This window comes from Chlorocebus sabaeus, chromosome 23 (assembly GCF_047675955.1).
Source record: "Chlorocebus sabaeus isolate Y175 chromosome 23, mChlSab1.0.hap1, whole genome shotgun sequence".
In the NCBI taxonomy this organism is placed as follows: domain Eukaryota; kingdom Metazoa; phylum Chordata; class Mammalia; order Primates; family Cercopithecidae; genus Chlorocebus; species Chlorocebus sabaeus.
Window position 1 is genome coordinate 32,540,143 of NC_132926.1, and position 19,817 is coordinate 32,559,959.

The following is a 19,817-nucleotide window of genomic DNA, read 5'->3' on the forward strand; positions in this document are numbered from 1 at the left end:
CTACTCTTAGGTCAAACAACTTTGATGTTATCCACTTCAATGGTCCTACAGCTCATATCTGAACCACTCCTTTCCCTGTGGTATATAAGCCCCGGGTCTAGTGGGTAATGGCATGGGGATCTACCATCTTGGCTTCTGTTCCTTGAACTCAATTGCTTCTGTTCATAATTCCCTATTAAATGTTTCTTTCTAAAATATTGTATTTGTCAGCTTCTTTCTTCAGCATACCAACTTCCTCAGACTTTGGGGTACTTTTGCACAGACCTGCCCACAGCAAAACACTGTCATAGATACAGCAATCCACTTTCACAAAACCCCATGGACAATGCAGAGGGGGAGAACAGGGACTGATTAAAGAAAGGGACAGAAATGGCATCACTATCCAAGACTGAAAAACAGGCTGAATGCATTATCGCTCTGACTCAACTGCATATTTCTAATGTCTTCATGTTTTCAATCACTCCATGAATTCCATTATGCTGATTATGCACAGGACTATGTAAGACTTAACACCTGACGCTGGTGGCTCACACCTGTAATCCCAGCATTTTGGGAGGCTGAGGCAGGCGGATAATCTGAGGTCAGGAGTTTGAGACCAGCCTAGCCAACATGGAGAAACCCCATCTCTACTAAAAATACAAAATTACAGCCAGGCGCAGTGGCTCGTGACTGTAATCCCAGCACTTTGGGAGGCTGAGGCGGGTGGATCACCTGAGGTCAGAGGTTTGAAATCAGCCTGGTCAACATGGTGAAACCCCATCTCTACTAAAAATACAAAATTAGCTGGGTGTGGTGGTGCACGCCTGTAATCCCAGCTACTTGGGAGGCTGAGGCAGGAGAATTGCTTGAACCTGGGAGGCAGGGGTTGCAGTGAGGCAAAATTGCACCATTGCACTCTGGGCTGGACAACAAGAGCAAGACTCCATCTCAAAAAAAAAAAGAAAAGAAAAGAAAAGAAAGAAAGAAATACAAAAATTAGCTGGGCATGGTGGCACGTGCCTGTAATCCCAGCTACTCAAGAGGTTGAGGCAGGAGAATCACTTGTACCCAGGAGGCGGAGGTTGCAGTGAGCTGAGATTGTGCCACTGCACTCCAGCCTGGGCGACAGAGTGAGACTCCATCTCAAAAAAAAAAATAAAATAAACAACACTTGGGACACGGACGTTTCCAAGGCATTCCATTTTTCTATTTACTTACACCAAACAATTCTAGAGATTGGCAGGCTACCCTTCTGTTTTTAGCATCCATCTAGACTTCTTGTGCTTGTCTCTATCATTTTACTTGAAGCATGTTCTGGCTACTAGTGACCGTTCCTTGAGTAAACATTGTGGCTTAAAAAAACCAGTTTTTGTTTTTATTATCTAAAAACACTTTTGTAGAGATGGGGTCTATGTTGCTCAGGCTGATTTTGAACTCCTGGCCTCACAAGATCCTCCTATCTCAGCCTCCCAAAGTGCAGGGATTATAGGCATGAGTCACCACATCCAGCCAAGAAAAAAAAAAGTTAATAAAATTCATCTCGAATTCCCTACAAACACAGAAGTAATCCCTGGGACATGATTGTCCAAATTTATGTTCTACTCTTTCCCTTTTCTCTTTCTTTTGGTAGTAGTTGTGGCTCTAGTCCTGTCATTGCCACTAAAATATCTATGATTTTGGGCAAGTCACTTTGTCTTACTGGGACACAAATGACAGGTGTGAAAGTACTCTAAATTGCAGGCTGTAATCCTAGCAGTTTGGGAGGATGAGGCATGAGGATCACTTGAGTCCAGCAGTTCAAGACCAGCCTGGGCAACAAGGTAAGACACTATTTCTACAAAAAGTTAAAAAAAAAAAAAAAAAAAAAAAGACATTAGCCAAGCATGGTGGTGCCTGCCTATAGTCCTAGCTACTGGGGAAGCTTGAGGCAGGGGGATTGCTTGAGCCCAGGAGGTCCAGACTACAGTGAGCTATGGTGGTGCCATTGTACTCCAGCCTGGGTGACAGAGTGAGACTTTGACTCATAAGTAAATTGCAAAGCATTAAAAAAATACAATTATTATTATTGAACTAGGTGATCTCTATATTTCCCTCAAGGTCTACAATTTTTATTCTACACTTATGATATTTTTAGTGAATGCATCTGATATAGGAGCCAGAAATTGCTCTTTGGTACATTTAGAAGACTCTTTTCTTTTTTTTTTTTTTTTCTTTTTGAGACAGTCTCACTCTGTAGCCCAGGCTGGAGTGCAGTGGCACGATCTCAGTCACTGCAACTTTCACCTCTCGGGTTCAAGCGATTCTCCTGCCTCAGCCTCCCGAGTAGCTGGGACTACAGGCGCCCACCACCACACCTGGCTAATTTTTGTGTTTTTTAGTAGAGACGGGGTTTCACCATATTGGCCAAGCTGTTCTTGAACTCCTGACCTTGTGATCCGCCTGCCTTGGCCTCCTAAAGTGCTAGGATTACAGGCGTGAGCCACCTCACCCCGGCTCAACTTTTAACCAAGCAAGAATATTTAAAAAACCAAAACCACCTACCATCGGCACCATTTCATAAAAGAGCATTTTAATGACACGTATGTGAAAAATCTCAGAATGAAGTATAATGTGAAATCAGATAATATATGAAAAATGTATTGCTTACTTTTCTCACATCCTCATGGAAAACTTTGTTAGCGACTTGCACCTGTCCATACACAGGTGATTCCTTTGGGAATAACTAACTTAGATCTCTCCATGCCCACCCTTACCCCGCCCCCGGCTTCATTGAGCATTTTTATCACACCACCAAAATATCATTCTAAATGTATACCTCATCCCCTTATGGAGAACTCCTCAAGCTGAGGAATCCATTAAACTTTGGATGTGTGTGAGAAAATCAGCAGAATAGGAGTGATCTCTGGAAAATTCAAGATGCTTAAACTTGGCTTTTTTAAAAAATTTTTTTAAGACCAGAATTAATTAATTAATTTTTAGACGGAGTTTCACTCTGTCTCCAGGCTGGAGTGCAGGGGCACCATCTCGGTTCACTGCAACCTCCGCCTCCCAGATTCAAGCGATTCTCCTGCCTCAGCCTCCTGAGTAGCTGGGACTACAGGCACACGCCACCACGCGCAGCTAGTTTTTGTATTTTTAGTAGAGACGGGGTTTCACCATGTTGGCCAGAATGGTCTCGAACTCCTGACCTCAGGCGATCCACTCGCCTCTGGCCTCCCAAAGTGCTGGGATTACAGGTGTGAGCCATTGCACCCGGCTGAGTTTTAGACCAGAATTTAACAGCAGATTTTAACTTAGTCAAAACATGCTTTAGAGTCACCAAAGGCGAACGATGTCTAATAGTGGTGATTTGGGAGTTGGGCACCCTGGGCTGGGTGTTGGTTGTGCCTTAAAACCTCATGCTAAACTTTAGGGGAAGTCTCTTCCCCTCTCTCTTCAGTTATCTTCCGAGATGAACCCTATTACTAACCTTAATTACTTGATCACCTTTCAAAGTTACAGTTAAAATTCTTCACATTTTTCTCCCATTTCTATTTAATTATTTTTTTTGAAAGAGGGTCTCTCTGTTGCCCAGGCTGGAGTGCAGTAGCGTGATCCAGTCTCACCGCAACCTCCGCTTCCGAGTAGCTGGGATTACAAGTGTACGTCATCACACCCAGCTAATTTTTAGTAGATACGGGGTTTCACCATGTTGGCCAGGCTGGTCTCGAACAACTGACCTCAAGTCGTCTGCCCGCCCCGGCCTCCCAAAGTGGTGGGATTACAGGCGTGAGCCACTGCGCCCAGCCCTCATTTCTATTTTAATTAAATTTTATTTAGGATAGGCTTAGCTTAAAAGTTTACCACTGAGGTCCGACTTAACGTGATAGCACAAACCATGGAGCTTTCTTTTGTGAACATTACTATTACTCAACCCAATTTTCCCAGGTCAAATTTTGTAATACAAAACGTGGTCAAGATTTGATTGATCGATTTTTAGTAAAAAAGAAAAAAATTTCCGTGTAGTTTTAAATGTCAATTAAATTTTGTAATAGTTACCTCTACTCTGTTTAGGTTAATACTGCGGTTTTCAACATGACCAACATTCGATTCTTTGTTGTTGTTTTGGTGGGGTTGGTGGGCATAACAGTTTTTTCACTCTTGTTAAATTAATTTTCTGTTGATTCCATCTATCCCTAATCTTCACTATGAACAAGATACCGGGTTTTCTTCTGAAGATCAGAAGTGGTAGTGAGGCAATAATGCAAAGACGTAGGACGGCAGGGGGATTCCGGCTTCTTTCTTTTCTCCCCTCCTGTGGAAAGAGGGTCTATAACACTCCGTAGTAGAGAAGAAAATTCTAATTATGAAGGGTAATTAGCTAGGCTTTGCTACAACCGAGAGCCCTGAACGATTCCTCAACGCGGGCTGCTTTTCTCTTCCTCTCCACCAGAGGCGATAGCCTCTTTCCAAACAGAAACTGGGTTGGAATAGGCCGGTCCGCGGGAGCGGCCAGAAGAAAGATCAAAGGTTAAAAACCCCCTCAAAGAGCAAAGGTCAATACCCAACTTCTAAGGAGGCCTGACACGAAACATGAAGGTGACTCCTCCCAACATCGAGGCCTGGGACCACTCAGCCTTCCAGAGACCCGGCGGGTCCGAGGCGAGTAACAGGTAACAGCGGCTGAGCCGCCGCCGACCGGAAGTGGAAGAAAGCCTGGGGCGGGGTGAGGCAGGCCGCGGCACGCCTGCGCAGTCAGCAGGAGTTGCAGCGCTCATGCGCTACTGGGCGGTGACAGGGTGACGCTTGGAGCGTGGGCCGCGACTCTCACGGATCCGGTTCCGCCCTCTCGCTGCCGATCCTTGGGAGCGAGCGCCCCAGATCCCTTTCCCAGAGTGCTCTGCGCCGTGAAGAAGCGGCTCCCGGGGACTGGGGGCATTTTGTGTTGGCTGGAGCTGGAGTAACAAGATGGCGGCGTCGGCGGAGTGACAGGGGTCCCTCTGGGCCGGAGCCGGCGGCAGTGGTGGTAGCTGTATCGCCGCCCTAGCTCACCGCGCCCCTTTTCCAGCCCGCGACGTCGCCGCGCAAGCGAGGCCGCGGCGGCCGCCGAGAAACAAGTGGCCCAGCCTGGTAACCGCGAGAAGCCCTTCACAAACTGCGGCCTGGCAAAAAGAAACCTGACTGAGCGGCGGTGAGCAGGTTCCCCTCGGCTGATTCTGGGCCCCGAACGCCGGTAAAGGCCTCCGTGTTCTGTTTCCTGCCGCCTTCCTCCGTAGCCTTGCCCAGTGTAGGAGCCCCAGAGGCCTCCGTCGTCTTCCCAGAGGTGTCGGGGCTTGGCCCCAGACTCCATCTTCGTCTCTCAGGATGGCGAGTAGCAGCGGCTCTAAGGCCGAATTCATTGTCGGAGGGAAATATAAACTGGTACGGAAGATCGGGTCTGGCTCCTTCGGGGACATCTATCTGGCGATCAACATCACCAACGGCGAGGTAATCACCTGGGGTGGGGTTCACGATAACGCTGCGCTTTTTCTCATTCCCCCCACCACCACCGCGCACCCCCAAAGTGCTCGGGCCCCTCACCGCACGCACTCGCCAGGGAGTCCAGGGAGCTAGTTTTCCTGGCTTGCGATCCTCGCCCGCTCTCTCCCTAAAAGGGTCAAGAACCCGATAGAAAGGTTGGGGGAACTAGTTTCCCAGCTTGTTAAACACGTCCCATAAATGTCCCTTCGTCGAGCTTTTTTTTTTTTTAACCGACTTTTAAGGTGGAAACGGCAAAATCCTCTTTCTGTGATTCCCATGCTTTTCTTTTGTTTTATTTAATTTTTAATCCTACTGGGCCTCTTGTTCCAATTAGAACAGTTTCCGATCGCCTAGTTCCTTAAAAACCTCTCACTACGTTCAGAGGTTGCCTCTTTTTTTCTGGATGAATCATTTTCCTGCACTTTAGAGGACGTACGATTTCGTCACTACCCCCTGAAGAGGCCGTTGAGGCTGGTTGCCTCGTTTTATAATTACAGAGAGCTTTCTCTTTCCAGCTTTTCACTTCTTCCTTGTAGTCGCGACTTGGAGTTTTGCTAATGTCTCTCTCCTTTCCTAAGTGACACTGAATCCGTAGGGATGTTGATGCCATCATCCCCTCTTTCCCCTGCAGGAAGTGGCAGTGAAGCTAGAATCTCAGAAGGCCAGGCATCCCCAGTTGCTGTACGAGAGCAAGCTCTATAAGATTCTTCAAGGTGGGGTTGGCATCCCCCACATACGGTAAGAACCCGGTGCATGTAGGCGATCCGCTGAGGGAAGCACGGAATGGGGAAGTGGCTAAGTAGAGGCAGGTAATGAGACCAGCTGAATCCGGGTCTTGTTTTAGTTACCTGGGTTCCTTGTAGCTGGTGCTTTCCTGTAAGTCATCGCAATCACTGAGTAAATTTCAATTTGCCAACTTATTTCATTGTATTACACTGCTCCATTTGGCTTCCGTCGTTCTCTTCCCGAGGCTTTCGTTTGCAGTTATGCGTGCGGGTCATCTTTGATCCCTACGCGGAAGGGTTGGCTGCAGCCTTTTTTAGGGCGGCACGTCTGATGTTCTTAGGTTTGTCCAGTGAAGTGTATTTGAAGGTGCTGAAGCGACCGGGCAGTGTCAGTTCGAGTTGCTATTGGAGCTGGCTTGGGAAATGGCTGCTCTTTTGTTGTGTTTTTGTTCCAACATGTCTTCCTCCTCCGCTTAGAAAATGGCGGAACGACGTGACTCAACCCCATATTCCTGCCCTTTTCTCAGCTTGGGTTCACAAATTATGCTTCCTTGATTCCTCCTTTAGCAGCCCCGAGTGGATTAAACCTTTGAAAAGCCAAGAATAAAGCTGCAGGAGGCGGTGTGGGGGTTCGAGGAAGGAGATGGCATAGTGACAATGTTTGTGATCTCTGCAGCAGATGTGACATGAAATTGTTGAATTATACTATGTAAAATCCTTTGTGGTTCTTTTAAAAGTGTTAATTACTCTTTCCTTTCGTGAATGGTCATATTTGGCAGATTTCAGTCGGGACTAAATTTGTATAGGTAATGGCAAAGGCAGTTTGAGCAGCACAAACTATGTTAAAATTTACTCAAATCAATTGTATTAAAAGAAATCTTAATCCCTTAGCCACACTTTGATAAGTAATTTTAACCTGTTGAGTTTGTCAGTAAATCTTAATATCAGAGAAATTGCGGCCTTTGTTGGTGTGGAATATTGGTGAGTGCAAATAGCAGTAACGAGGATAAAAGATGACGAGATAGAAGGACATTGTTCTGTCAAATGGTTAACTTTACTTTGGAGGGTTTTAGAGTAATGTTTTAACTTTTGGGATTAAAGAGCCTCTTCCTGGAATGGAGACTAAAATATAGTTTAAAACCAAGCTATTTTTCAGCAACAATCTTAAAATACCATTTGCAAAAATATTCAGAATAGGTGAGAATGGTGTTTACTGTTTACTGGAGACTCTTTTTTTTTTTTTGAGACTGAGTTTTCCCTCTTGTCGATCAGGCTGGAGTGCAGTGAATGGCACGATCTTGGCTCACTGCAACCTCTGCCTTCTGGGTTCAAGCGATTCTAGTGCCTCAGCCTCCTAAGTAGCTGGGATTACAGGCGCCCGCCACCACACCCAGCTAATTTTTGTATTTTAGTTTCACCATGTTGGCCAGGCTGTACTCGAACCCCTGACCTCAGGTGATCCACCTGCCTCGGCCTCCCAAAGTGCTGGGATTACAGGCATGAGCCACCGTGCCCAGGTTTTTTTCTTTTGAAACGAAGTCTTACTCTTGCCCAGGCTGGAGTGCAGTGGCACAACCTTGGCTAACTGCAGCCTCTGCCTCCCAGGTTCAAGTGATCCTCCTGCCTCAGCCTCCCAAGTAGCTGGAATTACAGGCTTGCACTACTATGCCAGGTTAATTTTTTGATTTTTAGTAGAGACAAGGTTTTGCCATGTTGGCCATGCTGGTCTCCAGCTCCTGACTTCAGTTGATCCACCTGTCTCGGCCTCCCACAGTGCTGGGATTATAGGCGTGAGCCACCAGGCCTGGCCTGTAGCCCCTTTTTCTATTCCAGTTTGTATTTTTCGTATCTTGAATTAAGGACTGGGTTGCATAGTCTTTACATGGAAAAAACCCAAATAAAACTGTCCTTAAAAAAAGTTCCAGCCGGGGCCGGGCGCGGTGGCTCAAGCCTGTAATCCCAGCACTTTGGGAGGCCGAGACGGGCGGATCACGAGGTCAGGAGATCAAGACCATCCTGGCTAACACGGTGAAACCCCGTCTCTACTAAAAAATACAAAAAACCAGCCGGGTGAGTTGGCGGGCGCCTGTAGTCCCAGCTATTCGGGAGGCTGAGGCAGGAGAATGGCGTAAACCCGGGAGGCGGAGCTTGCAGTGAGCTGAGATCCGGCCACTGCACTCCAGCCCGGGCGACAGGGCTCCGTCTCAAAAAAAAAAAAAAAAAATTTCCAGCCGGGCGTGGTGGCTCATGCCTGTAATCCAAACATTTTAGGAGGCCAAGGCAGGCGGGTCACTTGAAGTCAGGAGTTCGACACCAGCCTGTCCAACATGGTGAAACCCTGTCTCTACGAAAAATACAAAAATTAGCTGGGCATGGTGGCGCGTGCCTGTAATCCCAGCTACTCGGGAGGCTGAAGCAGGAGAATAGCTTGAACCTGGGAGTTGGAGGTTGCCGTGAGTCGAGATGGCGCCACCGCACTCCAGCCTGGCGACAAAGCGAGACTCCATCAAAAAAAACACATACACAAAAAAAGAAACAAAGTTCCAATGCTGATTTACAGTTTTAATGGAGAATTGAATGATAAAATGTGCTATTGGTTGTAAATGAGCAAGTAAATCTTTTGGAAGAAAATTTCATTTTTTTTATGAGGTGAATATTAATATGAAATCTGAGATGATATAGATTTGAGGTTTTAAAATCATTCTTGCCTTTTAAAAAAAACCTACTATGTGGGAAAATAAGGCCCCTCACTCCTGATTTGCTTTCCATCACTATAGTTTTTCCTAGAATTTCATATAAATGGAATCATACAAAATGAGGTCATTTGTGTCTGGCACTTTTCACTTAACATAATGTTTTTGAGATTCATCTATGTTGTGAGATTTTATAAATTTCACAAATCAGGTTAAATTTAATGTATTTGAAATCATTAAAAAGCATTAAGCATTGTCATTTTCAGTGCTAAACCGAAGTACAGTACATGTCCTTTTATCTGGTAGCTTTTATTTAAGACCTGATACAGACCCATAAGGGCAATGAGTAGTGTACTGAATAAGCACATGAATAAATTAACTTCTGAGAAGAATTATAGTAATAGGTGCCTATTATAAGGTGGTGAGTGCAGAGAGAGTTATGGTAGTTTTAAGCTGTCTGTGGGTGGGGCTAAACAGATTAACCTGGCTTTCAAGTTAAGGCTTCCTGAGAGAGGAGATGGGATTTCAGGATCTGGCTCTAAGGAAGAAAGCTTGGTGAACTGGTTTGGTAAGGCATCCAAGAATAGAGAGTGTGGCTTCTGGGTGTAGTCTCTAAGGCAGAACACAGTAATTGGATGAGAGTGTGGAAAGGGTAAATTTGCTTTAGGAGTGGTAGGGTCAGGTATATGGAAACAAAAGTGGTTCATTGGTTTTAAAGTGAAATGTAAAAAAAAAAAAAAAAAAAAAAGAAAAACTGTTTCCATTGAAGTGAAAAGGATAAAGATTTACATAAACGTTCTTTATTTGATAGCAACATCTTCCCATCCCCCTCAGTTTGTTCCCCACTATTTCTGTATCACCTATGCATGGTACATATTTAATAAATATTTACTTGGTAAGTATTGAATTAAGTTGACTATTTAGCGTTAGCTAGATAAAAATTATGTGTTATATATTTTTTTTAGAAGTGTTGTCACTAATTTTAAATAGTTAGATTTTGCTACCTTTATCCTTCATATACAAATTTGTTCAATCACTTCCCTATGTTTTGTGTTACAAAACTCCCTGTAGGATTTGCTTTTTTTTTTTTTTTTTGACATGGAGTCTCACTCTGTCACCATGCTGGAGTGCAGTGGTACAATCTTGGCTCACTGCAACCTCCACCTCCTGGGTTCAAGTGATTCTCCTGCCTCAGCCTCCTAAGTAGCTGGGACTACAGGCACATGCCACCACGCCCAGCTAATTTTTGTATTTTTAATAGAGACGGGGCTTTACCGTGTTGGCCAGGATGGTCTCTATCTCTTGACCTCGTGATCTGCTCGCCTCGGCCTCCCAAAGTGCTGGGATTACAGGCATGAGCCACCGCACCCAGCCAGGATTTGCTTTAAAGATACTTCGGTATATCTTACAACAGAGACTGAAAATTACCTGGCCTGCATAGATGACCTGCTTAATCAGGTCCTTCCTGTGTAATTTGAGAGACCTGTTGTTAAGAAGCATAGCATCCAGAGTGAAGAGCAAGGATAAACTGGGCGCTGTGGCTCACGCCTGTAATCCTAGCACTTTGGGAGGCCGAGGTGGGCAGATTGCCTGAGCTCAGGAGTTCGAGACCAGCCTGGGCAGTAGAGACAGGTGAAACCCTGTCTCTACTAAAATACAAAAAAAAAAAAAAAAGTTAGCCTGGTGTGGCGGTGTGTGCCTGTAGTGCCAGCTACTCAGGAGGCTGAGGCAGGAGAATTGCTTGAACATGGGAAGTGGAGGTTGCAGTGAGCCAAGATCGTGCCACTGCACTCCAGCCTGGGCTACAGAATGAGATTCTGTATCCAAAAAAAAAAAAAAAAGAAAGAAAGAAAGAAAAAAAAAGCAAGGGTGAGAGAATGGTATCCATTTTCTTGATATTTTAAGAAAAGAAGCTTCCGGTTCTAGGTGCTTTGGGAGCCACAGCTTAAGGTACAGACATGGCCAAGTCCAAGAACCACACCACACACAAGCAGTCCCAAAAATGGCACAGAAATGGTGGACCCCAGGTTCCTGAGGAACATGCACTTTGCCAAGAAGCATAAGAAGGGCCTAAAGAAGATGCAGGCCAACAATGCCAACGCCATGAGTGCATGTGCTGAGGCTAGCAAGACCCTCGTAAAGCCCAAGGAGGTTAAGCCCAAGATCCCAAAGGGTGTCAGCTGCAAACTCAATTGACTTGCCTACATTGCCCACCCAAGCTTGGGAAGCATGCTTGTGTCCGCATTGCCAAGGGGCTCAGGCTGTGCCAGCCAAGGCCAAGGATCAACCAAGGCCCAGGCTGCAGCTTCAGCTTCAGTTCCAGCTCAGGCTCCCAAAGGCGCCCAGGCCCCTACAAAGGCTTCAGAGTAGGTGTATCTGTCTGCCAATGTGAGAACAGAAGGACTGGTGCGAGCCCTGGGCTGCCGTCTTCATGGGACTGGCGTCCTCCTGTGCTATTTGTACAAATAAACCTGAGGCAGGAAAAAAAAAAAAAGAAAATCCTTGGACCTTGTGAGGTAATATGTGAGAGCTCACTTAAAATTACAGTTGACTCTTGAACAATGCTAGGGTTAGGGGCACTGAACCCCAACCCACTCCTACTATGCCCCGCAGTCAGGAATCCAAGTATAACTTTTTTTTTTTTTTTGAGATGGAATCTTGCTCTGTCCCCAGGCTGGAGTGCAATGGTGTGATCTTGGTTCACTGCAACCTCTGCCTTCCAGGTTCATGGGATTACAGGTGCGCCACCACACTCAGCTAAGTTTTGTATTTTTAGTGAAGATGGGGTTTCACTGTGATGGCCAGGCTAGTCTCAAACTCCTGACCTCAGATGATCCAACCACCTTGGCCTGCCATAGTGCTGGGATTACAGGCGTGGACCACTTTTGACTCCCCAAAAACTTAACTACTAGTAGCCTACTGTTCACTGGTAGCTTTACCAATAACATGAATGGTCAATAACTATATATATATATGTATAAAGCTCTTCACCCTCATCATCCTCACTTTGGGCTGAGGAGGAAGAAGAGGGGTTGATCTTGTTTGGGTAGCAGAGGCAGAAAAAAACCTGTGTATAAGTGGACCTGTGCATTTCAAGTCCCTTTTGTTCAAGGGTCAGCTGTATTGAGTTTCTGTTAAAACCTTTTTTTGTGTGTTCCATTCTCAATTGAATTAATAAGTTCTCCAAATGAACAATTTTAAAAATTTATTATTATTTTTATATAGATGGGCTCTTGCTATATTGCCCAGGCTGGTCTTGTACTCCTGAGCTCTAGCGCTGGGATTATAGGCATCAGCAACTGTGCAGCAACCCAAGAAACAATTATGACATACCGAAAAATTGTTATCTAGATAGGTTTTGGAGGTTTGAGCTGTAGATCTGCCATGTGGTATTGACTGGTTGATCTACAGTCAGTCAGTTCCTTAATCTGTGTGAGCCCATCTGTTTCCTCATTTAGAAAATAAAAAAAGGATTGTTCTAAATGAAAAGGAGAGTGCTGAACAGAAAGATTTAGGGCTTCTTTTGCCAGCTAAATACTCATTTCCATTTGCCTTTGCATACTGAGCTTTTGGGTGGGGTTTTGTTTGAACAAGGGTTCCCTACTTAAAAGTGTCACTGGCCTCATTGATCCTAAGGCCTTTTAGTCCTGGAATTTTAAGACCTATTTTCAAAGGATAGTAGCTAGAAAGCAAGCATTCCAGCAGTTTGATATTGTGTCTACTAATTCCTTCCTTTCTTGTTTTTCCTATTTTTCTTTCATCTTTTATTATTTTTATTTTTAGCGGCAGGTTCTTGCGCTGTCACCCAGGCAGAGTGCAGTGGCTATTCAGAAGCATGATAATAGCACACTACAGCCTCAACTCCTGGACTCAAATGATCCTCCTGCCCCTCAGCCTCCTGAGTAGCTGGGACTGCAGATGAATGCCACCTCTCGCAGCTGCCTAGTGTGTTTTAATCACTATTTTTGCCCTCTGTGTCTGAAGGTCAAATGTTTTAGAACGTATTTATAAAGCACTAGTTAATCCTTCTTCACTTTTGAAAGCAGCTTAATCTTATCTTTGGCACTGAGCATATATCCTGTGAATAACATAATGGCTGTTACCAGAGAACAGATGATGCTGCTTTGGGTATGTCTTCATTAAGATATATTACAGTATTCATGCTTAGTTTGGACTTAAAAAAAAAAAAAAAAAAAAAAAACAGGAAAACATACATCACAGATCACAAGAAATGTGCTTTTTAACTCGAAGGAAAACTGAATTCATGGAGCTGCTTTATACTGGCTTATGAGATAATGTAATAATGCTAGGTAGCATTTTAAGCTGGACAAAATGTTAGAGATGTATATAGACCTATTCCTACTAATACAAATTAGACTGTTTAATCTCAGGGGAGTTACTAGAGTGTCCTAACTTCCAGTTCTCCTGAGAATCATTATCGCCTTTATGTCAAGCCCAAATCATGCCTGTTGACACCCTCCATATCGTTCCATTTGATGCTGGAGAGCCATCCTCTACTTCTTCACTTGTTGGCATTTTGCCTCATAGAGAAGCTGAAGAGCTCTTATGTAAATATAAGTAACCTATTTGTATTTAATTAGATGCTTATGATTTAGGGTGTTCTTCTCCCTTTTGAATCTGTGGATTGCAGGATAAAAACTTGTTAGAAATTACTAATTTGTGGCCAGGCGCGGTTGTTCCCACCTGTAATCCCAGCATTTTGGGAGGCTGAGACAGGCGGATCACCTGAGGTCAGGAGTTCGAAACCAGGCTGGCCCACATGGTGAAACCCTATCTCTACTGAAATATAAAAATTAGCCAAGCATGGTGGTGTGCGCCTGTAGTCCCGGCTACTCGGGAGGCTAAGTCAGGAGAATTGCTTGAGCCCGGGAGGCAGAGGTTGTAGTAAGCTGAGATCACGCCACTGCACTCCAGCCTGGGTGACGGAGCAAGACTCTGTCTCAAAAAAAAAAAAAAAAAAAAAGGTGTGTGTGTATATATGTATATTTGTATCTCATTTTGGAGTAAATACTGGAACCCATGTAAAGTATGTGGGTTATTCCTTGGCTTTAGTCAGTGGTCCCCAGCCTTTTTGGCACCAGGGACAGGTTTTGTGGAAGACAGTTTTTCCACAGACCAGAGCTGGTGGGGGGTGGGGTGGGGGTGGGAATGATTTTGAGGTGATTCAAGTGCATTACATTTATTGTGCACTTGATTTCTGTTATTATTATATTGTAACATATAATGAAATAATTATACAACTCACCTTAATATAGAATCAATGGGAGCCCTGGGCTTGCTTTCCTGCAACTAAATGGTTCCGTCTGGGAGTCATGGGAGACAGTAACAGATCATCAGGCATTAGATTCTCATAAGGAATGCACAGCCTAGATCCCTGCAGTTCACAGCAGGGTTTGCGCTCCTATGAGAATCGAATTCTGCTGTTGATCTGACAGGAGGCTGAGCTGAGGCGGTAATGCCAGCATTGGGGAGTGGCTGTAAATACAGATGAAGCTTCACTTTGCTTCTATACTGGATACTGGTCAGTGGCCCAAGGATCAAGGACCCTTGGCTTTAGTCGTTTCTGGAGCTAGATCTTTTTTTTTTTGAGACGGAGTCTCACTCCGTTGCCCAGACTGGAGTGCAATGGTGTAATCTTGGCTTACTGCAACCTCCACTTCCCGGGTTCAGGTGATTCTTCTGCCTCAGCCTCCTGAGTAGCTAGGACTACAGGCATATACCACCATGCCTGGCTAATTTTTTTGTATTTTTAGTAGAGATGAGGTTTCACTGTATTGGCCAGGCTGGTCTCGAACTCCTGACCTCAAGTGATCCACCTGCCTCAGCCTCCCAAAGTGTTGGGATTACAGGGGTGAGCCACCGCACCTGACTGGATCATTTTGTTTTAAAGTATATTTAAGCTGTACCTAAAATATCATTAAATCTTGATTTTCTCTTGATCTGTCACTGTTTACCAGGGATTTTTGCTGTCAAGAATTCTGTAAAGTGAAGAGTTAGAATTTGGAACAAATGTTACATAGTCCTTGAGTTTAACATAAGTTTTTCTGAGCTTATCTGAGTGTCTTCATAACTTTCATCATTTAACTTGGTGTTCAGTGTATGAACACAGGTAAAATGATGCTTTATTTTGTTACTGTTTTTGCTTCCATTTTCAATCTCAGGTGGCCTTAAAATTTTGGTTGACTGGCCAGGTGTGGTAGCTCATGCCACACCTGTAATCCCAGCACTTTGGGAGGCCAAGGCGGGCGGATCACTTTTAAGTCAGGAGTTCGACACCAGCCTGGCCAACATGGTGAAATTCCGTCTCTACTAAAAATACAAAAATTAGCTGGCCATGGTGGCGGGTGCCTGTAATCCCAGCTACTTGGGAGGCTGAGGCAGAAGAACCACTTGATCCCAGGAGATGGAGGTTGCAGTGAGCCGAGATCACGCCACCGCACTCTGGCCTGGGTGACAGACGGAGACTCCATCTCAAAAAAAAAAAAGAAAGAAAGAAAATCGGTTGACCAGTACTAACATAGCATAAACTAATGCATGTTTTAGTGGGATTTTTATTTTTTGAGATGGAGTCTTGCTCTGTTGCCCAGGCTGGAGTGCAGTGGCGCAATCTCGGCTCACTGATTCTCCTGGCTCAGCCTCTGGTGTAGCTGGGACTACAGGTGCCCGCCATACCCGGCTACTTTTTTTGTATTTTTGTAGAAACGGGGTTTCACCATATTGGCCAGGCTGGTCTTGAACTCCTGACTTTGTGATCCGCCCACCTTGACCTATCAAAGTGCTGGGATTGACAGGCGTGAACCACCATACCCTGCCGGATCAGTTTTGACAAATGCATATGTTGGTATAACCTACATCCTTATTGAGATAAGGACTATTTGATTTTTTCTTTGTATGCACACACTGCCTGTCCTTGGTAAGTTCTATTCTGTGACAGTGTTAGTTTTATTTTATTTACTTATTTTTTAAGTCTGTCTTTTGGATTATAGCCAAGCATTATTTTTCTCCCCAGTCCCCAGTTAAGCATTATTTTGATGTTGGTTTTACTATAGATTAATAGTCTGTTTATCACCATGAGGTACACTATAGGATTTATCTGACAAAATTATCAGATGGTGGTTGTGTTGCAGGTGATGGTAGTGAGTATGGTATTCAGTGATCATTGATATCTTTACCTTGCTCTCCTTCGAAGAACTAGAATACTGCCTTTTTCTTGTCAGTGTGAGCAGTGGGGCATGTTACGGCCTTTTAATGGGGATTTTGGAAGTGCTGTACAAAAAGGTTTAGCTGAAGAGAGTACATTTCGATCCTCAACATAAAGGGAAATGGAAAGAGCATTGTATTATGAGTCAGGGTTCTGCCTGTGATGCCGTCTAGCTTTGAACCTATTAATAGAATGAATTATATAATTTGTAAAGTCAGGTTTTACTTATAAAAGGGTTTTCGAAAGCCCAACAAGGCCTTAAGAGTTTTTTAATGCATAACATAAATTGATGGAATCAGTAGGACAGAAGATGCCTCTTGTTCTCTGATATAATGATTTGTTCTAACTTTAAGGTATAATTGCCTTTTAGTTATTCGTAATGTTGATAAGTACTTTTGAAATAAGGGAATAATTGGTTGAATTCAGTGTGGCTAAACATTCTTTTTTCCCTCTGCATGCAACAAAGAGTCCCAATATTATCCAGGCATTGCATATGGTCTCATTTAATCATTACACCAATCTTATAAGTTGGTGTTTCATATAAAGTATGTGAGTCAAAGTGGTTAATTTGCCTGAAGTCACGCAGCTAATGTGTGAATTGTACAGGTCCTGCTGCATCTTTCAACTCTACCAGTGGTTCTCAAATTTTGCTACAAATGGAATCAAATGGCAAACTTAAAAAAAAAAAAAAAGACACCTAATCCCTAACCACAAGTATTTTGATTTAATTAAATTGGGATATGATGTAGGTGTCATGATTTTTAAAAACTCCCCAGGTGATTCTGATATGTAACAATAATTGTTATTAATCCCCAAAATATAATAATAACAATTAATAATTTTTTACTTTGCTACTCACCTCCATCAACCCCCATCTTTTCCTAGAACTACAACCTAATAAGGCTGTACTCTTTTCTCTCTCTCTCTTTTTTCTTTAAAGAGTTGGGTTCTTGCTAGGCCACCTACGCCTGGAGTACAGTGGCTCAATCATAGTTTACTGCAGCCTTGAACTCCTGGGCTCCAGTGATCATCCTATCTCAGCCCTCTCCAGTGATCATCCTATCTCAGCCTTCTAAGTAGCTGAGACTACAGGCATACACCACCACACCTGGCTAATTTTTATTTTTATTTTTTAGAAATAGAGTCTCCTTGTGTTGCCCAGGCTGTAAGGCTGTGTTCTTAATTTATATACTTCCTCCTAGAATTAGGAGGTTAATTCAGGAAATCCTGTAATAGGCATCATGATACTGGAAAGTACACTATAATCCCATGTAATCAAATGCTTTGATTTCTGGAAAGTATCTAAAATCGATGTGTGAAACCATTTACCTCTTCACATGTTTCAGATGCATTCCTACAAGAATACATTCTAGAAACTCCTTGAGGGAGAGAACTGTCTTACTCGTAGAGGTATCTTGTGTTTCTTATTGTGCTGGGTACAATAATGAAATTCTATTTTTATTATATAGCTATATACATTTAATTTTTTTTTTTTTTGAGACAGAGTTTTGCTCTTGTCCAGGCTGGAGTGCAATGGCGCAGTCTCGGCTCATTGCAACATCTGCCTCCTGGGTTCAAGTGATTCTCCTGCCTCAGCCTCCTGAGTAGCTGGGATTACGGGCATGTGCCACCACACCCGGCTAATTTTGTATTTTTAGTTGAGATGGGGTTTCTCCGTGTTGGCCAAGCTGGTCTCCAACTCCTGGTCTCAAGTGATCCAGCTGCTTTGGCCTCCCAAAGTGCTAGGATTACAGATGTGAGCCACTGTGCCCAGCCATTCACTGTTTATTTAGGTTGAGTTTGGTTTTGCGTTTGGCTGTTTGCCTTTAATTGAATTATTACCACCAAGCTCTACTTACAGAAATCCTAGTGTTTCCATTTTTGAACCTCCATAATTTTTTTTTTTTTTTTTTTTTTTTTTTGAGACGGAGTCTCGCTCTGTCGCCCAGGCTGGAGTGCAATGGCCGAATCTCAGCTCACTGCAAGCTCCGCCTCCCGGGTTTACGCCATTCTCCTGCCTCAGCCTCCCGAGTAGCTGGGACTACAGGCGCCCGCCACCTCGCCCGGCTAGTTTTTTTTTGTATATTTTTAGTAGAGACGGGGTTTCACCGGGTTAGCCAGGATGGTCTCGATCTCCTGACTTCGTGATCCGTCCGTCTCGGCCTCCCAAAGTGCTGGGATTACAGGCTTGAGCCACCGCGCCCGGCCTTTGAACCTCCATAATATTATTTTTTATTTCTCTTAGAGTAGGGAGTGTTGTTAGCTTCTACTCTTCATATGAGAGCTCTGATAGTTTGAGACTGTCTTGGTGAATTTAACATACAACACCTTGTACAGTACCTTGTAGAGAACAAGCATTTCTTTCATTCAGTTGACATTCACATGAGGGTACCTACCCTGTGCCAGACACAGTGTAAGAAACTGGGCAGCCGGGTGCGGTGGCTCATGCCTGTAACCCCAGGACTTTGGGAGGCCAAGGCGGGCGGATCACCTGAGGTGGGGAGTTCAAGACCAGCCTGACCAACATGGAGAAACTCCATCTCTACTAAAAATGCAAAATTAGCTGAGTGTGGTGGCATGTGCCTGTGTAATCCCAGCTACTAGGGAGGCTGAGGCAGGAGAATCGCCCGAACCTGGGAGGCAGAGGTTGCGGTGAGCCGGGATTGCGCCATTACACTCCAGCCTGGGCATTAAGAGTGAAATTCCATCTCAAAAAAAACAAAAACAAAAAAAAAAATACTGAGCATAATTCATTGAACAGACAATGATTTTGTGAGGCTTGCATTCTTTTTGAGCATCTGCTGTGAGCCTGGCATATAATTGTGAATTTGTCTCCTTCTGAAAAGTAGGAGGAAAGATGTCTAAATCTCAAACTATGTGAGGACATGAATGTTTACTTAAAAGGGTAGCATATTGAGATGAGCCTCAAACAGTACTCTGAAACATTTAGAGATTGCCTTGGTTAGTTGCAACAGTAGGACCCTTAAGACTCTATTCGTGTGAATCCTGATAAGTCAGCATTTTTCAAACCTCAGCTATGTATAAATAATTACCACCTACATAGTTTGTAAAAAATGCAGGTTACACTGCACTACCAACAGATTTTTGTTTGACCAGTTCTGGAGTGGAGACCAAGAGTTGTTTTTTTGTTTTCTTTGTTTTTTGTTTGTTTTTATTTTTGTTTTTATATAATTACCACGAGGAATTTCTACTAAAGACCAGAGAACCACACTGAGAAATTCTGTGCTGAGATTTGTGGCACTTCATTGTATCAAGCTGTTGAGGGTAGTTAGTGAATTTTGCTGAGTGCTGTGGCTGTTGTAGGAAATGATATTGGCCGGTGGCATTTTATCATTGTTGGCCAACTGTTTTTTGTTTGTTTTTCCCTAGAGACGGAGTCTCGCTCTGTTCCTCAGGCTTGGAGTGCAGTGGCGCACTTTCGGCTCACTGCAGCCTCTGCCTCCTGGGTTCAAGCGATTCTCCTGCCTCAGCTCCCTGAGTAGCTGGAATTACAGGTGCCCACCACTGCACCCGGCTAGTTTTTGTACTTTGAATAGAGATGGGGTTTCACCATGTTGGCCAGGCTGGTCTCAAACTCCTGACCTCAAGTGATCCACCTGACTCAACCTCCCAAAGTGCTGAGATTACAGGCGTGAGCCACTGTGCCTGGCCAGGCAACTGCTTTTTGTAGTAAGAATA

The 19,817-nt window shown here is 44.1% G+C and overlaps 1 protein-coding gene across 6 annotated transcripts in view; it reads left to right on the plus strand.

Annotated features, from left to right (window-relative positions):
• The first annotated feature begins 5,322 nt into the window (after positions 1–5,322).
• CSNK1A1 (casein kinase 1 alpha 1) overlaps positions 5,323–19,817 on the plus strand; it is a 55,282-nt gene continuing 40,787 nt past the window's right edge. For all 6 annotated transcript variants that reach the window (XM_008014939.3, XM_008014940.3, XM_008014943.3 and 3 more), the window contains exons 1-2: positions 5,323–5,445; positions 6,110–6,216. In XM_008014939.3, the coding sequence (XP_008013130.1) occupies positions 5,323–5,445; positions 6,110–6,216 (230 nt within the window). The remainder of the gene's footprint in view (positions 5,446–6,109; positions 6,217–19,817) is intronic.